This window comes from Aedes albopictus, chromosome 2, assembly GCF_035046485.1.
Source record: "Aedes albopictus strain Foshan chromosome 2, AalbF5, whole genome shotgun sequence".
In the NCBI taxonomy this organism is placed as follows: Eukaryota; Metazoa; Arthropoda; class Insecta; order Diptera; family Culicidae; genus Aedes; species Aedes albopictus.
In genome coordinates this window covers 282,913,665-282,931,566 of record NC_085137.1, presented here as the reverse complement: position 1 = coordinate 282,931,566, position 17,902 = coordinate 282,913,665, and the positions used below count along the sequence as shown (strand labels likewise).

The 17,902-nt window shown below is 39.7% G+C and overlaps 1 protein-coding gene across 3 annotated transcripts in view; it reads right to left on the bottom strand.

Annotated features, from left to right (window-relative positions):
* Positions 1 to 2,376: 2,376 nt before the first annotated feature.
* LOC109415156 (homeobox protein araucan) overlaps positions 2,377 to 17,902 on the bottom strand; it is a 271,454-nt gene continuing 255,928 nt past the window's right edge. For all 3 annotated transcript variants that reach the window (XM_062851959.1, XM_062851960.1, XM_062851961.1), the window contains 3 exons: positions 15,033 to 16,215; positions 14,670 to 14,933; positions 2,377 to 4,447 (listed from right to left, as the gene is read on the bottom strand). In XM_062851959.1, coding sequence (XP_062707943.1) covers positions 14,894 to 14,933; positions 15,033 to 16,215 — 1,223 coding nt within the window. In that variant the 3' untranslated portion in view covers positions 2,377 to 4,447; positions 14,670 to 14,893. The remainder of the gene's footprint in view (positions 4,448 to 14,669; positions 14,934 to 15,032; positions 16,216 to 17,902) is intronic.

Genomic DNA, 17,902 nt, shown 5'->3' with positions numbered 1-17,902 from the left:
TTTGCTCCTCTTTGCTTCTAAGCATTGAACGCATTGTAGAACACCACATCTGTGATGTTCATCTGGCTAACGTGCCTCTTCATGTGAACCAACATGCCTACCAATCTGTTAAGAACACTGTGACTCTTTTACACAAGGTTGTTTACGATATCGAGCAAGCATTCGCTCAAAAGCAATCTTGTTTGGGCGTTTTCATAGATATCGAGGGTGCCTTTGACAACATGCCTCTCGATGCCACATTAGAAGCCGCTCGGAGTCATGGTGTTTCTCCAATGATTTCCAATTGAATTCACCAAATGCTCAAAAACTGATTTATCTTTTCGACGATATCTCTGCTAGACGCAGAGATTAAGTGTTAGATACTGTGCGTGCCTAACTTTATATAAAATTTCAAATCAATCGGTTTGCAATTGACTTAGTTATAGCGGGAAGTGCCCAAAATAGGTACACCTGCCCAAATGGTACAAGACCCTACATGGCCTTCATGCCGAATATCACCTTCTATAAATTTTCACACTTGTTTGCAACCTAGCGAATACTATCATATCTATCGTTTCATTATCCACTATGATCTCTACTCTTTTGCACTCTGAGTAGAAATTGACCGATGAAGCCATAAAATGATTAACTTGTAGATATCAAGGACCAAATTTCAAACGGAACATAGACTTTTCATTATTGATGTTATATTTTTACATGAGTTGGGAAAACAATAATGTAATATTTCGCCTCACTTTACCTGGGGTATAACTTTTTCCGCAGGAGTTGGATTGCAATGCAATTTTTGACAAAAATACCAAAGATGGTATTAATTGAACACTTACAGCGCCACCTAGTGGCAAAAATCGGAAACTTGCGATTTCTGCATACATTTGGCCAAATTTTACCAAACATTAAGCTGGTTGAGCTTAAAGGGCTTTATCTATTCCTCTCAAGCATTGATCGTGGCTTCTGGGAGTCCAATACAACTGATTCAAAGGGCATGCCTCTGCATTTTTCGTAATTTATATTGTAAGTGTGGGCTACCCTACTGGGAATTAGCTGCAGAATACCAAACTCAGGTATGCAAAACTCAATACCTACAACCTGAATTAGGTATTTAGAAGCCCTACATAAGAGGTCAGTGTCAGCTGCTCTCAGGGGGAAAGAGCAACTGACCAAAGTGCCGGGGCTGGGATCGAACCCATGACCATCTGCTTATGAAGCAAACGTGTAGCCACTACGCCACGGGCCCCGGCAAGTTATGCTGCAGTTACGTGTCAGTTATTCGTTTCTGCTCGGGTAATTTTGACAGTTAGTTGCTTGTTTGTATGCTGTCTGTATAATCAACAAAATATAGACAGAGCTTAAAAATATTGATAATGTTTAAGTAAAAAGAAATAAGTTGTACCCACGCACTGTTTTGTTCGGCCTAATGAAAATTGATTAAAAAAAAGGATGACCAACAAAGCTTGAATACGTATAGTATTCTAAACGAAAACTTTCGATCTCTACCTTATAGGAAAAAGTGAGTCAGTTTGTCAGTGTTCATAAGCTTTGTTTCTATGTTGGCCAATTGCACTCTAGTTACAATGGACAGGAGTATAGTTTGATGGAAGACATATAATTAAAATATTACCTTCCCGCACTAGTGAGGTACATAATATAAACTCAAAATTTACAGAGTTGAGCACTTTAAAGCAGTTTTTTTGTTTTCAAAATTAGGACATAATAGGTTTTCAAAATTAGGACATAAATAGGTAAAATAAAGCATCGTATTCAGCTGTTCTATTTTCGGTAAAAGTTCAGATTACCGAATGTTAAGCAGGATATTATCGAAGTTCGGCGAAAAATTACCGAACGTTCGGTAAACTGTACTGAATCATTAGTAATGTTTACCGAACGTTCGGTAAAAAATAACTGAAATTCGGTAAAATTGTGCTGGACTTCGGTTATCCAAACTTTTACCGAAAATAGAACAGCCGAACAAGTGACTCAGAAATAAGTGTGTAGACAGCACCGCTTCTGCTGGAGTTCCACAATCGACGCCCATGCTAAGGATGACGGATACTGTTCCCACTCGGTTGAACATGTAAATTTCATTAACTTCTTTGGGCATGAAGTATCCTCGTACTTGCCATACTATGCTGGAAAGTTGGCTTTCTCCCAGTTTCAACGTTACGCCAAAAAGGATGAAAAATATATGAGGTAGCTATGCTTTTACGATACTGATTTTATTTTTCGGCTATTTGCACGTTCGTAACTTTTTGTAAACGAAAAATTCAATTTTAAGATATGTCCTTGTGGTATTCGTGACTTTAAATGCGCGAAAGTCGGTTTTATAAGTCTTTAATCATTTGTATTGCGAAATTTCTCAACTAATAACAAGAAACCAGGTAATGTTTTATTATTATTTCTATTTTCCTAATGATTTTCGTTTAAATATATATAATTTATAATGTTTTCTGATTTTCTGTATGCTTTACCTCACTATATAAGTTTATCCGCTTTGTTTTGTTATCATAACTATTTTGATAAATGTACCGATTCCTTGCTCTACATTCATTTCTTTTTATATTACCGTTAGCGAATACAAGTGTACATTACTGTGTTTTTGTTCTCTATTTGTTATCATTGTTTTGAAAGCAATCTGTTCTTCCACAATCTTTCCAAAACATGTTCATACCAATTGTTATTATTGGGAAAAAGTATTATAAAGACTTGGCTGATTCAGAGTGCATATGCTGTTGTGTGTGTTTGTTCAAATGTCGACAATGCAATGGTTTTCTTTTTGTTCAGTAAGTATTGCAATGGCTGTAATTATATTTTCTTTAGAAATTGTGACTATAGAGATGAAGGTATGTGTTTCCGGATTCTACATTGCTTTCGCTAAGTTCACACGAATAGAAATTAGGTTTGCATGGATGATTCTGACAGATGATGTCGTTATAAACTTCCTTAACCATTTAGATGATAATCGATGTGAGGGTGGCTATGTACAAAATTTCATTACACTTGAATAGCTTACCCAACTGCTACTGCGGATGATATTTTGTCTAGTGAAAAACTCTTAAACAATGTCTGTACAATACTTTTCTGTTCAGTGTCAATGGTTTTACCTTTGTAAAATTTATACAATCTTGTGAATCTGTTTTTTTTTTAGGATTTGGTATTCCAGTTCGATAACACTTTCATCCTCATCCTGATTGCCTATAGAAAATAGTCAATTCCGAGCTGGTGCTGAAGTTCCTTGCAAGTACAGGATCATTGCATTCACCTCTATGTGTCCGTGTAACATTCATACATTTATACAAAACATCAACAAAGTTGTACGGAAATTGTTTCAACGGTTTGATTTCACTTGTTTTGATATAAGACAAAAAAAAGGAGATGCAACTCTCAAGCGAGCGTACGGGAAAAATTATTTCGCTGAAGAAGAATCTTTTGCTAAATAAAACTAAAAGAAGATTTTAGGACATCTTAAGATAAAGTGTTAAATATGTTCAATATTTTTATATACTTTTTTCGTTATCACAGATTACAAATGCGTTTCTCAACATTTTGTTTCGATTTTACTTTAGATGAAATATTATACAAGGCCGAAAAATAGAAAAAAAACGATCGGTTTGCTTTATTTTCATGCACAAAGCTTGCGACAATAGTGCACATGATAGCCACTGAATAATTAAGGGGAAAGAAAGGAAAATTGCACGTAGCGTCGTTGGAGGAAAATTGATTCGTACTTAAATAGAGATATCTAGTGATAATTCCGTTTTCGTATCTAGAATAAAAACCCGATTGAGACTACAAGCGAGAATCGATTTTATACATCAATTAAAAACAATAATTGTTTAGCATTTCATTAAACACATTCTTTTGTTGCACATAGCCCAGTTTCCGGTATAGGGATAGAAAAATTCACCTCAATCTGATTCGAAACTCGTCGTTTATGTTGATTTGAAATTTACACCATTATTTCCTCTTCAATCTCGTATACGACTGATTTAGGTTTCACTTATCGTTCGGGTCTTGTCTACTACGTAGTAGTTGTAAAAGCTAGCAACAGAAGCAGCAGTAGTAGTATATTTACATTGAAAGGAATAGTTTCGGTTTCGTACGTATAACTTCATAGGAGTGAGTGAATGCTTCGCTCTAGCTTCGAGAGTAGCAGTACTCTTCGACCAACCGCATCAGCAACACAGTCGGAGAGAAAAAGAGGGTGGCGTGATGAGACAATTGTTGTTACGCGATGGGAAAGTGTTGCATCCTCACAAAGATGTTGCCTATGATTAGCTATAAGCGGCTTGGCTTGTTGCACACGTGGTTCTCCAGTGCAATGCTTACGTTGGTTCCTTACGATGTACCAATGCTGGTTTGTTTGTGCGACGAATCAATCCAAGATTATAGGCCTGCATGGTTTACTGAACTCCGTATCCCCATAGGTGTGTTCCACGATTTCGATGTCGAACTAAAAAATAAGAATCTTGTTAACTATGTACATACTAAAATATATATGTAATGTATGCAAAAAGAAAATCAGGTGATCAAACTACGGAAATATTGGAAGGGACAAGGAAAAGTTATCCAAAATGCCTATTTTAGGCAAATCTTTGTTAAACGTTGTGGATGCAGAATATAAATAAAATAAAGTTTATTTTATGTGTGTCTTACGTTTTGCAGGATAATTTACTACTTTGACTATTAAATGCCCCGTGATAACAAGTTTTCCTAAGTAATCAAAACGTTCTACTTTTCAGGTGCTGAAAAATAGTTGGAGTCAAAACGATTTCTGTGGTGATGCAAACCGCCCACTGGTAGCTATTTTCTGCCTTAGCTTGTAATAAAATACCAGGGTGCTCCATCTGACTATTCACCGCAGCAATAGAATGTGTAAGAGGAACATTGTATATAACAGCTGTATCAGTTTGTTGTATGTTTTTTCTTACATTATGAATTCTTGTAATAATCTTTTAAGACGTTTCTTCGCCGGTTCAATTTTACATTTAGTAATATTGCATCTCTTGTAATTAATAAAGTGGGGTGGTGAGCTCGTTTCATATTTTTGTACATAACTTTAAAGTTTAGTATAAGAAATAATACACAACGGCCTAAGAACCTGTATTTCTTCTAGTATCATATTAGAGAGCTAGTAATGGTGCATAAGCCTAGACTCTAAAGCCCAGACACAAGGAAGAAAGAACTATGGGTGTCCTATCCCAGGAAAAAAAACGATGAAAGTTATAACGGAGTATGCCTTCCCTGTTGCGTAGCATCCAACGATTTTATGTTCGAAATCCATTCCTCTGATAGTAAACGGTTTGTATGGTTATCCCCGTTTGTTCATTTATTAAATTCGAAAAAGTCTGTCAATCATGTTATTCATCAGTGGATAGCATGATCGCCTTAATATCGCATCAGTAACAAAAACTAAGAAAGGGCGATGCAGCAATGGCATGTGCGGACAACACCCGTAGTCCGTAGAATTCTGCGCTGCAATCATTTTCTTCCACATTCTCGCTTAAGTTCAAATCTTGCATCTCATATATTAACCCTGCAATATCCAACTCCGCCCAAAGGCGCGGTCTAGTTTGAGTACTTTTGTATTTTTTTCTTTGCTAAACAATCAAAACATTTATTTTTGCTGCATATCTAAAAATAGTTTTTAGATTCCTTAAAAGCATATTCGTCTTTTTTCATAGAAAAAATTATGTTTTGGTCACTTTTCAAATATTACTGTTTCTTTAGTAGTGAATTGCAACAAATATCATATTTGTTGACGTTATAGGGATTGGAATCATAATGAAACTGCGGAATGATGAAAAAATCCTCCTTATCATTATAAAATCTGGCTCTTATCAAATTTACACTCCGTTAAATCATGTCGGAGATTTGTTGAAGTCACATTTTTGCATCCCAATCCCCACTAAGAAATCTCCAAATAGTTTGCATCACCAGCTGACAAAAAGCATCTATAAATCCTTCCCCTTATAAGCCTACCCCCGTCTGGGCAAAATTTAGACGTCGACAGCACTCCTTACATAAATCAACCGCAGCCTAGAGTGCAGCTCAGTTTATTGCAGAACAACCACCAGTCACCCTCTAGTTTTCGGGGTTGTTTAAATGAAATTTTCCACGCGATGCCTCTACGGCTTCGCTGTTCGTTCATGTTTAGAACCAATATAATGCTGACTGACTGCCTGAGATGGGATGAAGAAGGGTGATCTTCGTTTCCGACTTTATTATTTCTACCGATTTGCAACCACCCCTTACGTTCACGCATAAACAACCAGCTTTGATAAAGAGTATCACACCCCTTTTGATGAAATTGCTAGGTTTTTAGTAAAATTCAAAAATTTGACATGGTTCAGTACGGATTTTCTATTTTTATTGGAAAAACAGCCCCACCGAGACCAAGTCTGTTTTTTAGCTTATAGGCAAACACTTTCAACTGGGAGCGTCGTTGTTCAGGCAAAACTGAGTTGATTTCCTAGCAAGAGACTCAATTGACAAAACTCTAGTTCCAGCAGCTTACATGATGTTTTTTTTCGGGTTTCAAAATAAATATCTCTTCCTCAACAATTTTAGAGTTTTAGATTTATTCATATTTTAAGTTTTATGATTGATGGTAAAAATCAAAAAGACGATACAATTTTGAAAAAAAAATCTGTATTAGGCGTATCTCGAATTGACTTTCAGATTCTCCTATTTATTTCGGTAGCACGTTTTGCAGAAACAAAAAAAAAATAGAAGGAGATTATTTTTAACATTTATTTGCAAGTCAAAACTTTATATTTATACTATTTAACGTTGATAATAGCTGATAAAAGTTGAAGTTTTAGTTCATGAAAAGCAACGCATGTTTGGAAAAATAAAAAATAAACTTCTGCAATTCAGTAACCAAAGTTCGACTAGCAGACCAGACCATTGATTTGCTCGAAGTCAAGTGAACATCATATCACTATAAATTACTCATAAATTGATCAGCAAACCTGTTCCTTTGAATAGCTTCGACAAGTTTTCCTCTAGCGTGGTAACTTTTGAGTTCACTGAATTCTTTGTTAAGTTGCGCAACTTGCAGTATGAAAACTTTTTCGCATTTGTCCAGTTTTGTAAAAATGTATCTATGCTATAAATTTTGTTTTCGATTTTCCTAAATAGTTTGGGAACCTCTGTCTGAAGTATCTCAAAACCATGAAAGAAAGTTGCAGTCATTTAAAAATAAATCTATGGGGAAATTTCGTTTCATAACACAATAGAATTTAGTTCATATAGCCGATGCGTTGGTACGATATACCATTCGATAGCTAAAACGGATTCAATGTAAAATGCTTGTTTGAACATTTCATGAGGGCGGTCAAGCCGATCAATGTTACCCCGCTGATCAATGATACCCCGCTTTACGGTATTCAACAAGACCATGCTGAGGATGACGAGTTGATTCCCGGTCGATCCAGGAACTTTTTGAAAAACAAATTTCATCGACTTCCTTGGGCATGGAAGGTTCCGGGTCATTTGTACAGAATAAAAAATTTCATGTAAAGTTCAGCGAGAAATCATGCACAAAAAGGGAATGCCTATAGCATTCCCATATTAGTGCATATTTACATGAGATATCATGTAAAATTACGTTACAATCGTGTAAATTTCCGCTAATAGTCACGTAACCAGTTGGAGTCCATGATGGTTTACGCGGTGGTTGGCAGAAATTTACACGATGGTACTCGAAAGAACAGCCAATGATTCAAAGAAGTAAAATCTCTAACCAAAAGATTCACAATTTCAACATCAACTAATCCCTTAAGGCTCAAATAACCATCATTTGGTCATCACCAATCATCAATTATTCAATTATTGCTAGAATTCCAAAAACCGTCATTGTAAATTATTTCACTATTATCCAGATGGTAAGTATTCATTAGTTTATTTATTTGTAGGTCCATGCGCACCTAGGCATTACGGGACCAATTATTATTTTTCTTATTAGAAATAAGAGGCGAAACGGAATCCCAGCTACTCTGCGATTCCATGCTACAACAAATTTTCTTCTTTTCTTTGCCGTGCTTCGTTGACAGCCGTCGCTTGTTGCTACCATCATTGGCTTCGTATGGGGAAGATGAACTGTCGTTCGCATCCTCGTCGTCGTTATCATCGTCATCGGCGTCGTTGTCTTCGTTAGTATTGTGCTGCCCTGCTTGATCCACTGCGCTCGCAGGTACGGTTTTCGATGTACAATCTAGCTCGGGATGAGTGCGCTCGCTATTCGCCGATGTCTCGATGACCTCGTCAGACTGCGTTAGATCGATGCTTATCGGCGGGAAATCAGCCTCACTGAACATTTGCTCGCTTGGTGGTATTGTTACTACGGATGACGCGGTAGTGATTTTGTCGGGGATGGATATCTCCACACATTTCTGCTTCGGGTGTGCAGATAGGCCACACCGCCTGCAGGTGCGGATTTGGTTCGGATGCTCCACAAAGCAGACCTCATTTGCGATCGTGAGGTAGGACGGAATGGGATGCTTTATTCTCATTTGCAGCACTCGAACTCCGTTCGGCAATCCGGGAAAGTAAAACCGCCAACGTTCGTTTTGTACCGAAAGCTCCGAACTGCATCATGAAATTGGCCACCGTGATGTGTGGTACAGACGGAGGAAGATCGTGTACTCGTACACTAACTGTCTCGCTGTCCACGAACATTGGGATTTTGAATAGCTTGCCTTTACAAGCAAACAGTCGCTTAATATTGTGTGCGTTTACATAACGCTGCGCAGTATTACTGTCCACCATTTCGATGTACACACATTTTCGAGTGTTGTGGAACTGTACACCCTTGACATCCGATAGGTTCAGCTTGATTTCGTGTTCCAGGAACTGCTGGACTTTTCCAACTTCTGGACGGGAGGGCAGAACACTAAAATCTACCACCAGAGTGTTTCTACGGATCACACTCATTCTGATCGATACGAAGCACCGGAGAAAAAGCACAACCGAACGCTGCGAATAGTGGCTGTCAACTGGTGATGGTAAGTAGAGTGCAGTAATATATTTCCATTAAATTGGTTGTGATTTCAGCGAAAAAAAACTGCTTTTGTCTGTCTGGTAAAGGATGATGATTTGTTTCCTCTTAATGGTATGTAAAACAGGCCTATAACACTAGTTTACAGCATTTTCGAACTTGGTAAGCTGATGGTAATTTTTAGTGTTAAATCATTCCCTGAGCTCGAAAACGTGAAGGAAAAAAAAAATTATTAGAGCTGAAATTTGTTCGACTTTCCATACAAGGATGTCGATTTGAAATCGATTTTTGTTCTATTTGTAATCCTCTAATCCCTTCATGCATCTCTATTTCCGTAACCAATACTCAGATTAAGCTGAAATTTTTAATGTAAATGGCAAACATCTAATGTTTCAAATGTACGTTGAGAAAGCATTTTTTAATTGATGCAAAACAATATGTTCAGCTTTAAATTTATGCAAAAAGATTGAAAATTCGTTGACTGCAACGCAAAATATTTGAATCTTAGAAAATTTCATATTTTTAGAACTCGGTTTTCAGGAAAAACTCAAAAACTGTTCTATTTCAAAAAATTGAAGCACGATCTAGAAATCAAAACATAATTATACATCAAAAATTTAGTTCGTTGATAGAAGTTCATGACTTTCGTTTTTTTTTGTAAACTAGTGTAAACTAGTGTAATTAAGGAAACATTTCTGGGATCATATTAGGAACTAGATTGTTATCCAGAGTTTGTTCATGCCTCTAAATCATTGGAGGTTATCAGCGGGGAACATCGGGAGGAAGCTCTAGAGATGAAAAAATGCAAAATCTTTGAAGAAATATAGGAAGGAATCCCGGAAAGAATACCAGCAACAATCCTGGAAGTTCTTGATAAGTATCCCTCGACAATGCTCCGGAGGAATCTAGGGAGGATTACATAGAAGACTCCCGGGAGGGAGCTCTAGAGAAGTTGAGGAATCGAAACAGCTATCCCCAAAGGCATTCCGAAGAAGGTTCCAGTGGGAATCCCGTGAGAAATTTTTGGAGGAATCCTGGATTATTAAAAAAATATTTAAAAAAATCTCTGATTTGATCCCTGAGAAAATTTCAGGAAAACAATCTTTAGTTTGATTTAATAAGAAATCCTGTTGATTAAAGAAGAAAAATTCATAAGAAAACTTCAAAAGAAGAACATCATTTGAGCAATACCTCGCAAAATAAGCTCATTGTGAAGCAGCGACGTCTAGTAAGATAAATCCAAACAAGAGATCAATAGATAGAAAGTTTACATTCGTATGAACACATCTTTCTAATTTCAATCAAAGTTAAAATCCACAAATACATAAAAAATTATGAAAAAAACATCATCCGAAGACACCAACTTCACATTATTAGGCGTGGTCGAGAAATCAGCGTCACAAGATTGAAACATTTCATCTATAATACAGCCTTATCCATAGAAAAACATTTGTGCCACTTTGTTAGCCAGTTCTGAAACAAAAAATGCTTTCCAAACAAAGCAAAGTTTCTACATCCCAAAAAGGGCGCAAGTAAAACTTCAAACTCTTTCTCAAGCAGGGGAGACTTTTCCCTCCAGTGTTTTCTTGGAATCTAAAATGGTTTTCTTCTAGCATCTAGTATCGTCAGACCAGCTACACTCACACAAGGAATCAATGATATATCTGCCGGGGACTAGCAGGCATCATCAATGTGTGAGTGCTGGTGATCTTCTATTTTTAAGTGACAATGGCGCCTGTCACGTCAGGTTGCAGGTCAATGTGGGCAAGGGTAAGGAAGTGATGGTTGTAATAATATGTATACACATCAGACCAATTTTACCTCTGCGTCTGCTCAAATTCATGCGGATGTCGGAGTTTTAGTGGGTTAGAGTCGGCAGAGGGTTCACACATTGGTACGTGGATGGCACAGGTGAAATGATAGAATTTTGTTTGCGTTTTTTTTTTATTTTGAAGATGAGCGTGATCAGCAAACTGACTGGCGGTGTTTGAAGAAAAATATTCAAGAGCTGCTGACTCAGTGATGCAAACTTTATATTACCCGTTGTCGTCAGTGATTATTAGTGTGGGTCATCGGAACTGTTTCCTCAGATCAAAGCTTTTTTGGTTCTGTTTTGGGTCCTGAGTATCTGTGCAAAATTTGAGCACGATCGGTTGCGTCTACACTTTGCGCATTGCAATTGAAATTTGTATGGGAAAACATACTTTTTTGCATTTTTGTCATAAGTTGGAAAAATTTGTCTGAAATTTTTTGACCGATACTGTAAAATGATAGCCTAGGATGTTCTGAAACTTTGTTGAAGACCGCACAGCGATACGATGCTTGTGAAAATAGTTATAACCAACGAACCGCATGCATGTGTTTATGTTTTAACATGTAAACTGCCGTGAATCGCATATCAGTTCCGTCTTTGCTGGATTTCCTATGCAAATGGGACAGATATGCGATTCATGGCAGTAAAGGAATAACAATTGCAACAAAATCATGCTGTCTCGCCAAGCAATGCCAACGCTATAACTTTTTTCATAAGCATTAGATCACTTCGCGGTCTTCGACAAAGTTTTTCAAGGCACCCTAGGCTATGTTTTCACTTTATCGGTTACACGGTTTTAGAAAAAATCGAGCTTGTTACGAGAGTAATGCAAAAAAGTGTGTTTTCCCATGTAAAACCCCATACAAGCTTCGTAGACATAACCGGTCGCGCCCAAATTTTGCACACTTATTTGGGTCCTGAAATGGGATCAAAGAAGCTTTGATCTGATGGGATACCATTGCATTTTTCATTTTTCCATATAATGACCCACTCTAGTGATTATGCTTAAGTTCCGATTACTATTAACAACCCTGATTAGAAGAAAATAAAACGGCTTTGTTTTCAACCCGTTTCTGGTTATAGAGATGGCTATGAACGAATATATTAATGCACATGAGTTGTATATGTAGGGAGGTGGGAGAAAGTATATTGGCTCAGTGTACCAGCTATGGCTATAGTACCTAAAATTCGCCATAGTTGATTTTCAACCTTTAACGATGCAAATCATCAAGAAAAAATGTGTGAACAACAGATCACGTTCATAAAAGATGATCGCACTCATTCAAATTTAACATTTTGCTCAAATTATGGTAGAAATAAATCATTTTCCTTAAAACTTCGGCATCCTTGCACCCTATTTTGCCATAGTGTATCAGTTAGGGCAAATCCCATAAGGAATGCCTGTAAATAGTGCGAAGTGGAACCGAAATTAGAAAGTATGTCCATAACTGGTACAGGGTTCCTATCATTGGCACACGCCGTAATAAATAGTACCATTTGACATATCGACGACATTCGTCGGTCTTCTTCTTATTTTTGTAGAAATAGTTTTGCTTAGGTAGTGCGAGAACTGGTACAGGCACCCTAAGTAGAAATATACAAAAGAAAGGGGTAGGCCAGGGATTGAGCTTTGGACCATCTGCATAAGAATCAGAAGCGATAGCCACTAGTTGGTGGTCTATTTGATGAAGCATGATATTCAATTAATTTCTTAAAAATGTGCAATTGTGTTTCTAACCACCCTGGCAGAAAATAAGTTGAACTGTAAGAAAAACAGCCCAGACTCGATTTGGCTGAAATTTGGCTGATGACAAATCAAAGTTGATTCAAGAAAATATCTCAATTTTAGTTTTATGCAGCGCTCCGTTCACTATATATTTGAGAAGTTTTAAAACGCGACTCCGGATAATCGGGTCCGGCTTGTATAAGAGAAATTGATACTACTGTGAAGCTCCACTATACTGAACCGTGGTGCTAAAGAACCGTGAATCTTCCTCCGGAATGCTAGAACGGAAGGGATAATTACCCCAAGTTTCGGTCTGGCTCGGCTGCTAGGCATTTCGAGTGACCAACCGGTTTTAGTCATTCATTGAATAATGTGCCGATCGTCAACTTTGATCTCCACTCGCCGTGGTGATATTTTTCCTGATTTATGGATGCTTGGGAAAAAAATTTCTCGGTCGCGCGCATATTAAATGCCGCTCCCAAAAAATACGAGGAGGATCCATAGCCGCACAGTCTACGCTGACCGTATTCTCAAAGACTGTCCGTCTGGCCTGAGCGCGGACCGCGTGGGTTTTATTTATTAACTTAAAAAATAAAGTCAAAGAAAAATGTCCCTAAACCGAAGCTCTTTTGTTTCAGAGTCACAACTTGGGCGTTGCAAGCATTTCCCCCGGTCTTCACTCGATACCGACGACGCGCCGTAAGAATTCTACGCCATCGGGCAGCCCGCGTGGCATCACGGCCGTTTAATGAGACAATATCAACGGGGACAGATCGTTCCACCCGTTGCAATCTTGGAACATCTAAAACTGATCTCTGTTCAGCTAGCTAGCGCGTATACCTGCATGCTTGCATTAATTCATTCATAAACATTCGGACTTATGATTGTCCAGGGAAGAAGAGCTGCTCGCAAGGCGAGCAGGTCGTCTTCATTCGGGTGTGGTGAACGATCATCGTCTATCTTAATCAGACGCAAGGACGGATACGAGGATAAAAACAACGAGAGAAAGAACAAAAAAGAGTCACATTTATTCCGTGGGCCTTTTGACGGAAACCACCGAAGCCGCCAAGATTAATGTACGATGATCGAGCAATATCATAAATCTCGGGCGGTTTCCGAAGGCTCTTTTCGCTTCTTCACAACTGCGTGCGTTGGGTCTCTGCGTCTTTTATGGCTTCGAAAATGGAAATAGACTCTTCGGGTATTCCGATCAAAGCGTGGGTCAACAGTGCGCTAATTGGATTCCCAAGGCGAAGCTAATAATGTGTGAGTTGATCTTCAGCCAAAGTGTTTCCCGGCTGTTATTTTACAGAAACTAGTCGCAATTTGGTTTCTGTCCTGGGTGATCTGACCCTATCAAAGTGAGTCGTAGCCCACGATTCTCTGTTGATTTTATTAGTTCCAACGGGATACATTTTCCAGACGATGATACGTGTATCAAAAGCAATGAATGACAAATAGAAACCTCTAAAACAGCAAGGAACAAGTGTTTGTTTGGTGGCACGCTTCAAAAATCAACAAATATAAATTAACATCGAAGATGGCATTGACTTTGCAGTCCCCTCTACTCACAATGCGACACAATGCAAATTCAACAGCCTACTGGGATAGAGAATCCTTAGTGCTGGATACTTGCTAGGGACAAGTTCAGATTCATGGTTGTTTTTGTGATCATAGGCAGAGTACCGAAGGTTACATTAAATTCGGATGGTACACGTGATTCATTGATGTAAGGGTACGGCGATGACTTTCAAAGACTCGCGCACACAAACGCACGCACAGAATGATGCTAATCCCGGGCGAAAAGTTTCAAACATTAATTTTGTCACGTGGATGAGCGATGGCCTTATCTAAACATTTATATAAGAAGGGAACCGAAAGGCCGCCTGCCTGTGCCACGGGTCGATCCGTTCAGGGGGGGGATACAGTGTGGACTGACTGCGTTCTTGCCTTCTGATATCAGGACGGCAGTAGCATCATTTATCAAATTCGCATCGCGCTGCTGCAACTCTGCGTGGCGGTGACAAGTGCGTAGACTTGCCGACAGTGGATAGTGGGAGGATGGAAGAAAAAGCGGACGGACGAGGACTGAACTTTGACACATCTAGAGGAACTGAACCAAAACCCAAAATTACCTTTCAATGCTTTTGCCCAGATCCAAAGCAGCATGAATGTGTATGCCTCCAGAGTATATATGTGTGTGTGCTTAAGCAGAGACTGGAAAACCTAAAAGCTCGTGTTTTGTATGTGGCGTGGAATTATGCGACCGACAACGCTGCCGAACGGTGGTATTCTCGCTAAATCTCATCAGCTCTTCCTCTAATCTTCCGAATGATGCGTACGGTGCTTCCTTTGCTGCTCAAACCGGAGAAACGAAACCGTTGCCAACTTGTGGTGAGCTAAAATGGACGAAAATTGATTGTTCATAAATTATTCATTCCAACGCACCGCCATCGCCGCCGCTATGACTTTGGTCGGCGAAATAGGAAACCACTTACTTTTTGTAGAACGGCTTGAAACCATCCTGCTGATGTAGCATTTGTTGGGAATAATCTTGCTGCGATTTTTGCGGAGAGTTTGATTGCATTCGATAATAGCTGTTTTGCTGTCCTTGCTGATTGTTGGCTTGTCCCATCGATTCTGGCGACGATGCGTAACCATTCGATTGGTTAAGATTGTTGTTGTTGTTTGGAGTGAGGTTGTTGTTGTTGTTATTGCCAGCGCCGTTATTAACAGTAGCATTATAGCAGGTACCTGTCGTAGGGGTTGTTGAGACCGTAAGAAGATTCCCCGCCACGCTGGGTAGTTTCATATTCGGCGGTGTTTGTGGAGGGGTGTCGGTCTGGACCTCGGGAAACCCCATCGACTGGGTATTGTTGTTGTTCATAGGTTGTTGGGGTTGCTGCTGCTGCGGGTGCATCCCTTGCTGTGGGTGCTGTTGTTGATGCTGTTGCTGCTGTTGCAAAGTGGGAGTTGTAGCATCCGTCACTGGACCCGTACTCGTATTGCTGTTGGTATTGTTGTTGGTGTTGTTGCTGCTGTTGCTGTTGTTGTTGTTGTGGGTAGTATTGTAGTGTTGAGCTCCTGTTAGAAACCCCCCATAACGGGAATAAGGGGTATTCCCGAAATTGTTCATCATACCACTGCCCATAGTCCCCATACCTTGGTTGTGAGGTGTATTTGCCATATTCATACTCATAGGGGAACTTCCGCCGCCCATCATCATCCCACTGCCCGTATGCTGCTGGTGCTGCTGTTGCTGATGCTGCTGTTGGAGGTGCTGCTGCTGCTGTTGCTGCTGCAGATGGTGTTGCTGTTGATGGTGCTGTTGCTGTTGGTGGTGCTGCCCTGGGTGATAGCCGCCGGTCATCCAGGAGCTGTGTAGTGCCTGTGGTGGTGGGGTTTTGCAAGCGGCTGTGTCTGCCAGACTCCAAATTTTCGGCTTTGAGGCTGGAATCGGCACTCCACAGTCGCTGCCCGTTTGGTTTTTTGGATGGTCCATTTCTGATTTGAGTCCTGCATGGTGGTGGTGTCCCCCGAGCATCGAATGGTGGTAGTACGGATGGTGCTGCCCCAGATGTCCCGGATGCCCTAATAAGTTTTCCGGCTTCCGTTCGTCATCGGTGAGATCATCATCGTCGTCATCTTTATCGTGCTCGGCTTTCACATGGTGATGCATATCTAGAAAGAGAATACTGACATTAATCGTTATGTTGAATGATCATTATACATTTTTAGGTCATCTTGCAATAGGTCAACATCTAGTGTCAATTACATTCTTCTCAAGCTTTCCTTATTGAACTTTAAGACGAGAGATGATTACTAACTCAAACAAAGAAAAGGTTTGGTACGAATAAAACTCTTCAGTATCCAGAGTTTATGGTCAGTATTCAGCAGGTTTTCCATGAAGCACTCCAGGAAACACTGAGGAATCTCACAAGAACTTCTCCAAACATTTATGTTACGGTTTAATTATTTTGTTTAAGACATTACAAGAACCCATAAGTCCGACGCGTTGAACCTGCGTGTAATTAAGGGGTGGTACACAAATTATGTCACGCAAGAATCGACCTTTTTAAACCCCCCTCCCCCCTATGCCAAGCTTTTTGTATGGGACCTCAATACCTTTTGTATGGGTGGTCACGTTCTGCAATCCACACACCCACCTCCCCATAAAGGCATAACGTAATTTGTGCACGGACCCAGCAAAGAACATGCTGAGGATGATGGATTCGATTCGTAATGGAAATATTCGTGCCCTCCTTGAGCATAGAGTATTACCATTCCTGCCACTCATCGTGTAGCTGTGCATCGTTCTCAAAGTCTTCTGCAAAAGGTATCCTAAACCGGATTGCGTCGAAACTCTGCAAGGGCAGGTTTCTGTGCCGGCCATCGTGTGTTGCATATATCAGTCCTGAGGCGTAAGTAAATTCCTGAGCAAAAGATCGGCCTCATTGAAGCACAGTAGGAGTTGTTGTCGGGAACAACACAACGACGTCTAGTCTAATCCCACCAGGGTCGTCGCTGAAGTGACGATATGAGGCCACTTAGAATGTTTTCGGTGCGTCGGCGTCATATTTTGGTGCCCTAGTCACGTCTCGTAAGTAGTCTCTCAATTCAAACGTAAAATCTGTACAACTGCACGCCTGGGAAACTTGGTGTGTATCAGTGGAGAACAACAAGTGAAAACAACAGAAGTCAGCACTACATTATTTGTGCAAGGTTGGTTAGCTCATGATACAAACAGATTTTTCAGTTATTGTATCAATCAATTCAATTTTTCTAAAAAGTTTAAAGTAAAAATTAAAATGACAACAATTTCATTCAAAACCCATAGCGTATTGTCGTATGCTTTCACTCGAAACCATTTACAAAAGAATTTCCGTTTATACCATTCAACTTTGCTAAAAGCCTATTAAACATTCAACTTGCCGAGAGTGCAGTACAAAACCCCCTTTTCGCGAAAACGCACCACGATCCTGTCTCACCCCATCATCAGCACTCCGTTGCAAGCAAAAAAAAAAGACGAGAAGATCGATCGATATGGAAAACCGATTTGTCAGTCAGTCCGTGGCGGGTACCGATTGTCAGCTGAATTTAATGGATTCCTTATTTTCCTTCGCCTTTCTCGCGAGCATCAGCCAACAGCCCAACCATCGATGAACGGCAATGAAGAGGGCTCTTCCTAAATATACCTTGGGCCAATTCATTCATTCATCCATCCATCCATCCATCCGTCTCCATTAGCGCCACTCTTTGGCACATCAGCCACGTGGTTTGGCCGCACATTAACCCCTTTCCCCTCCGGGCATTTCAATTGTCCCGAAACGTGGCGGAAACCACGCACGGACGCGGGAAATATTTCAAT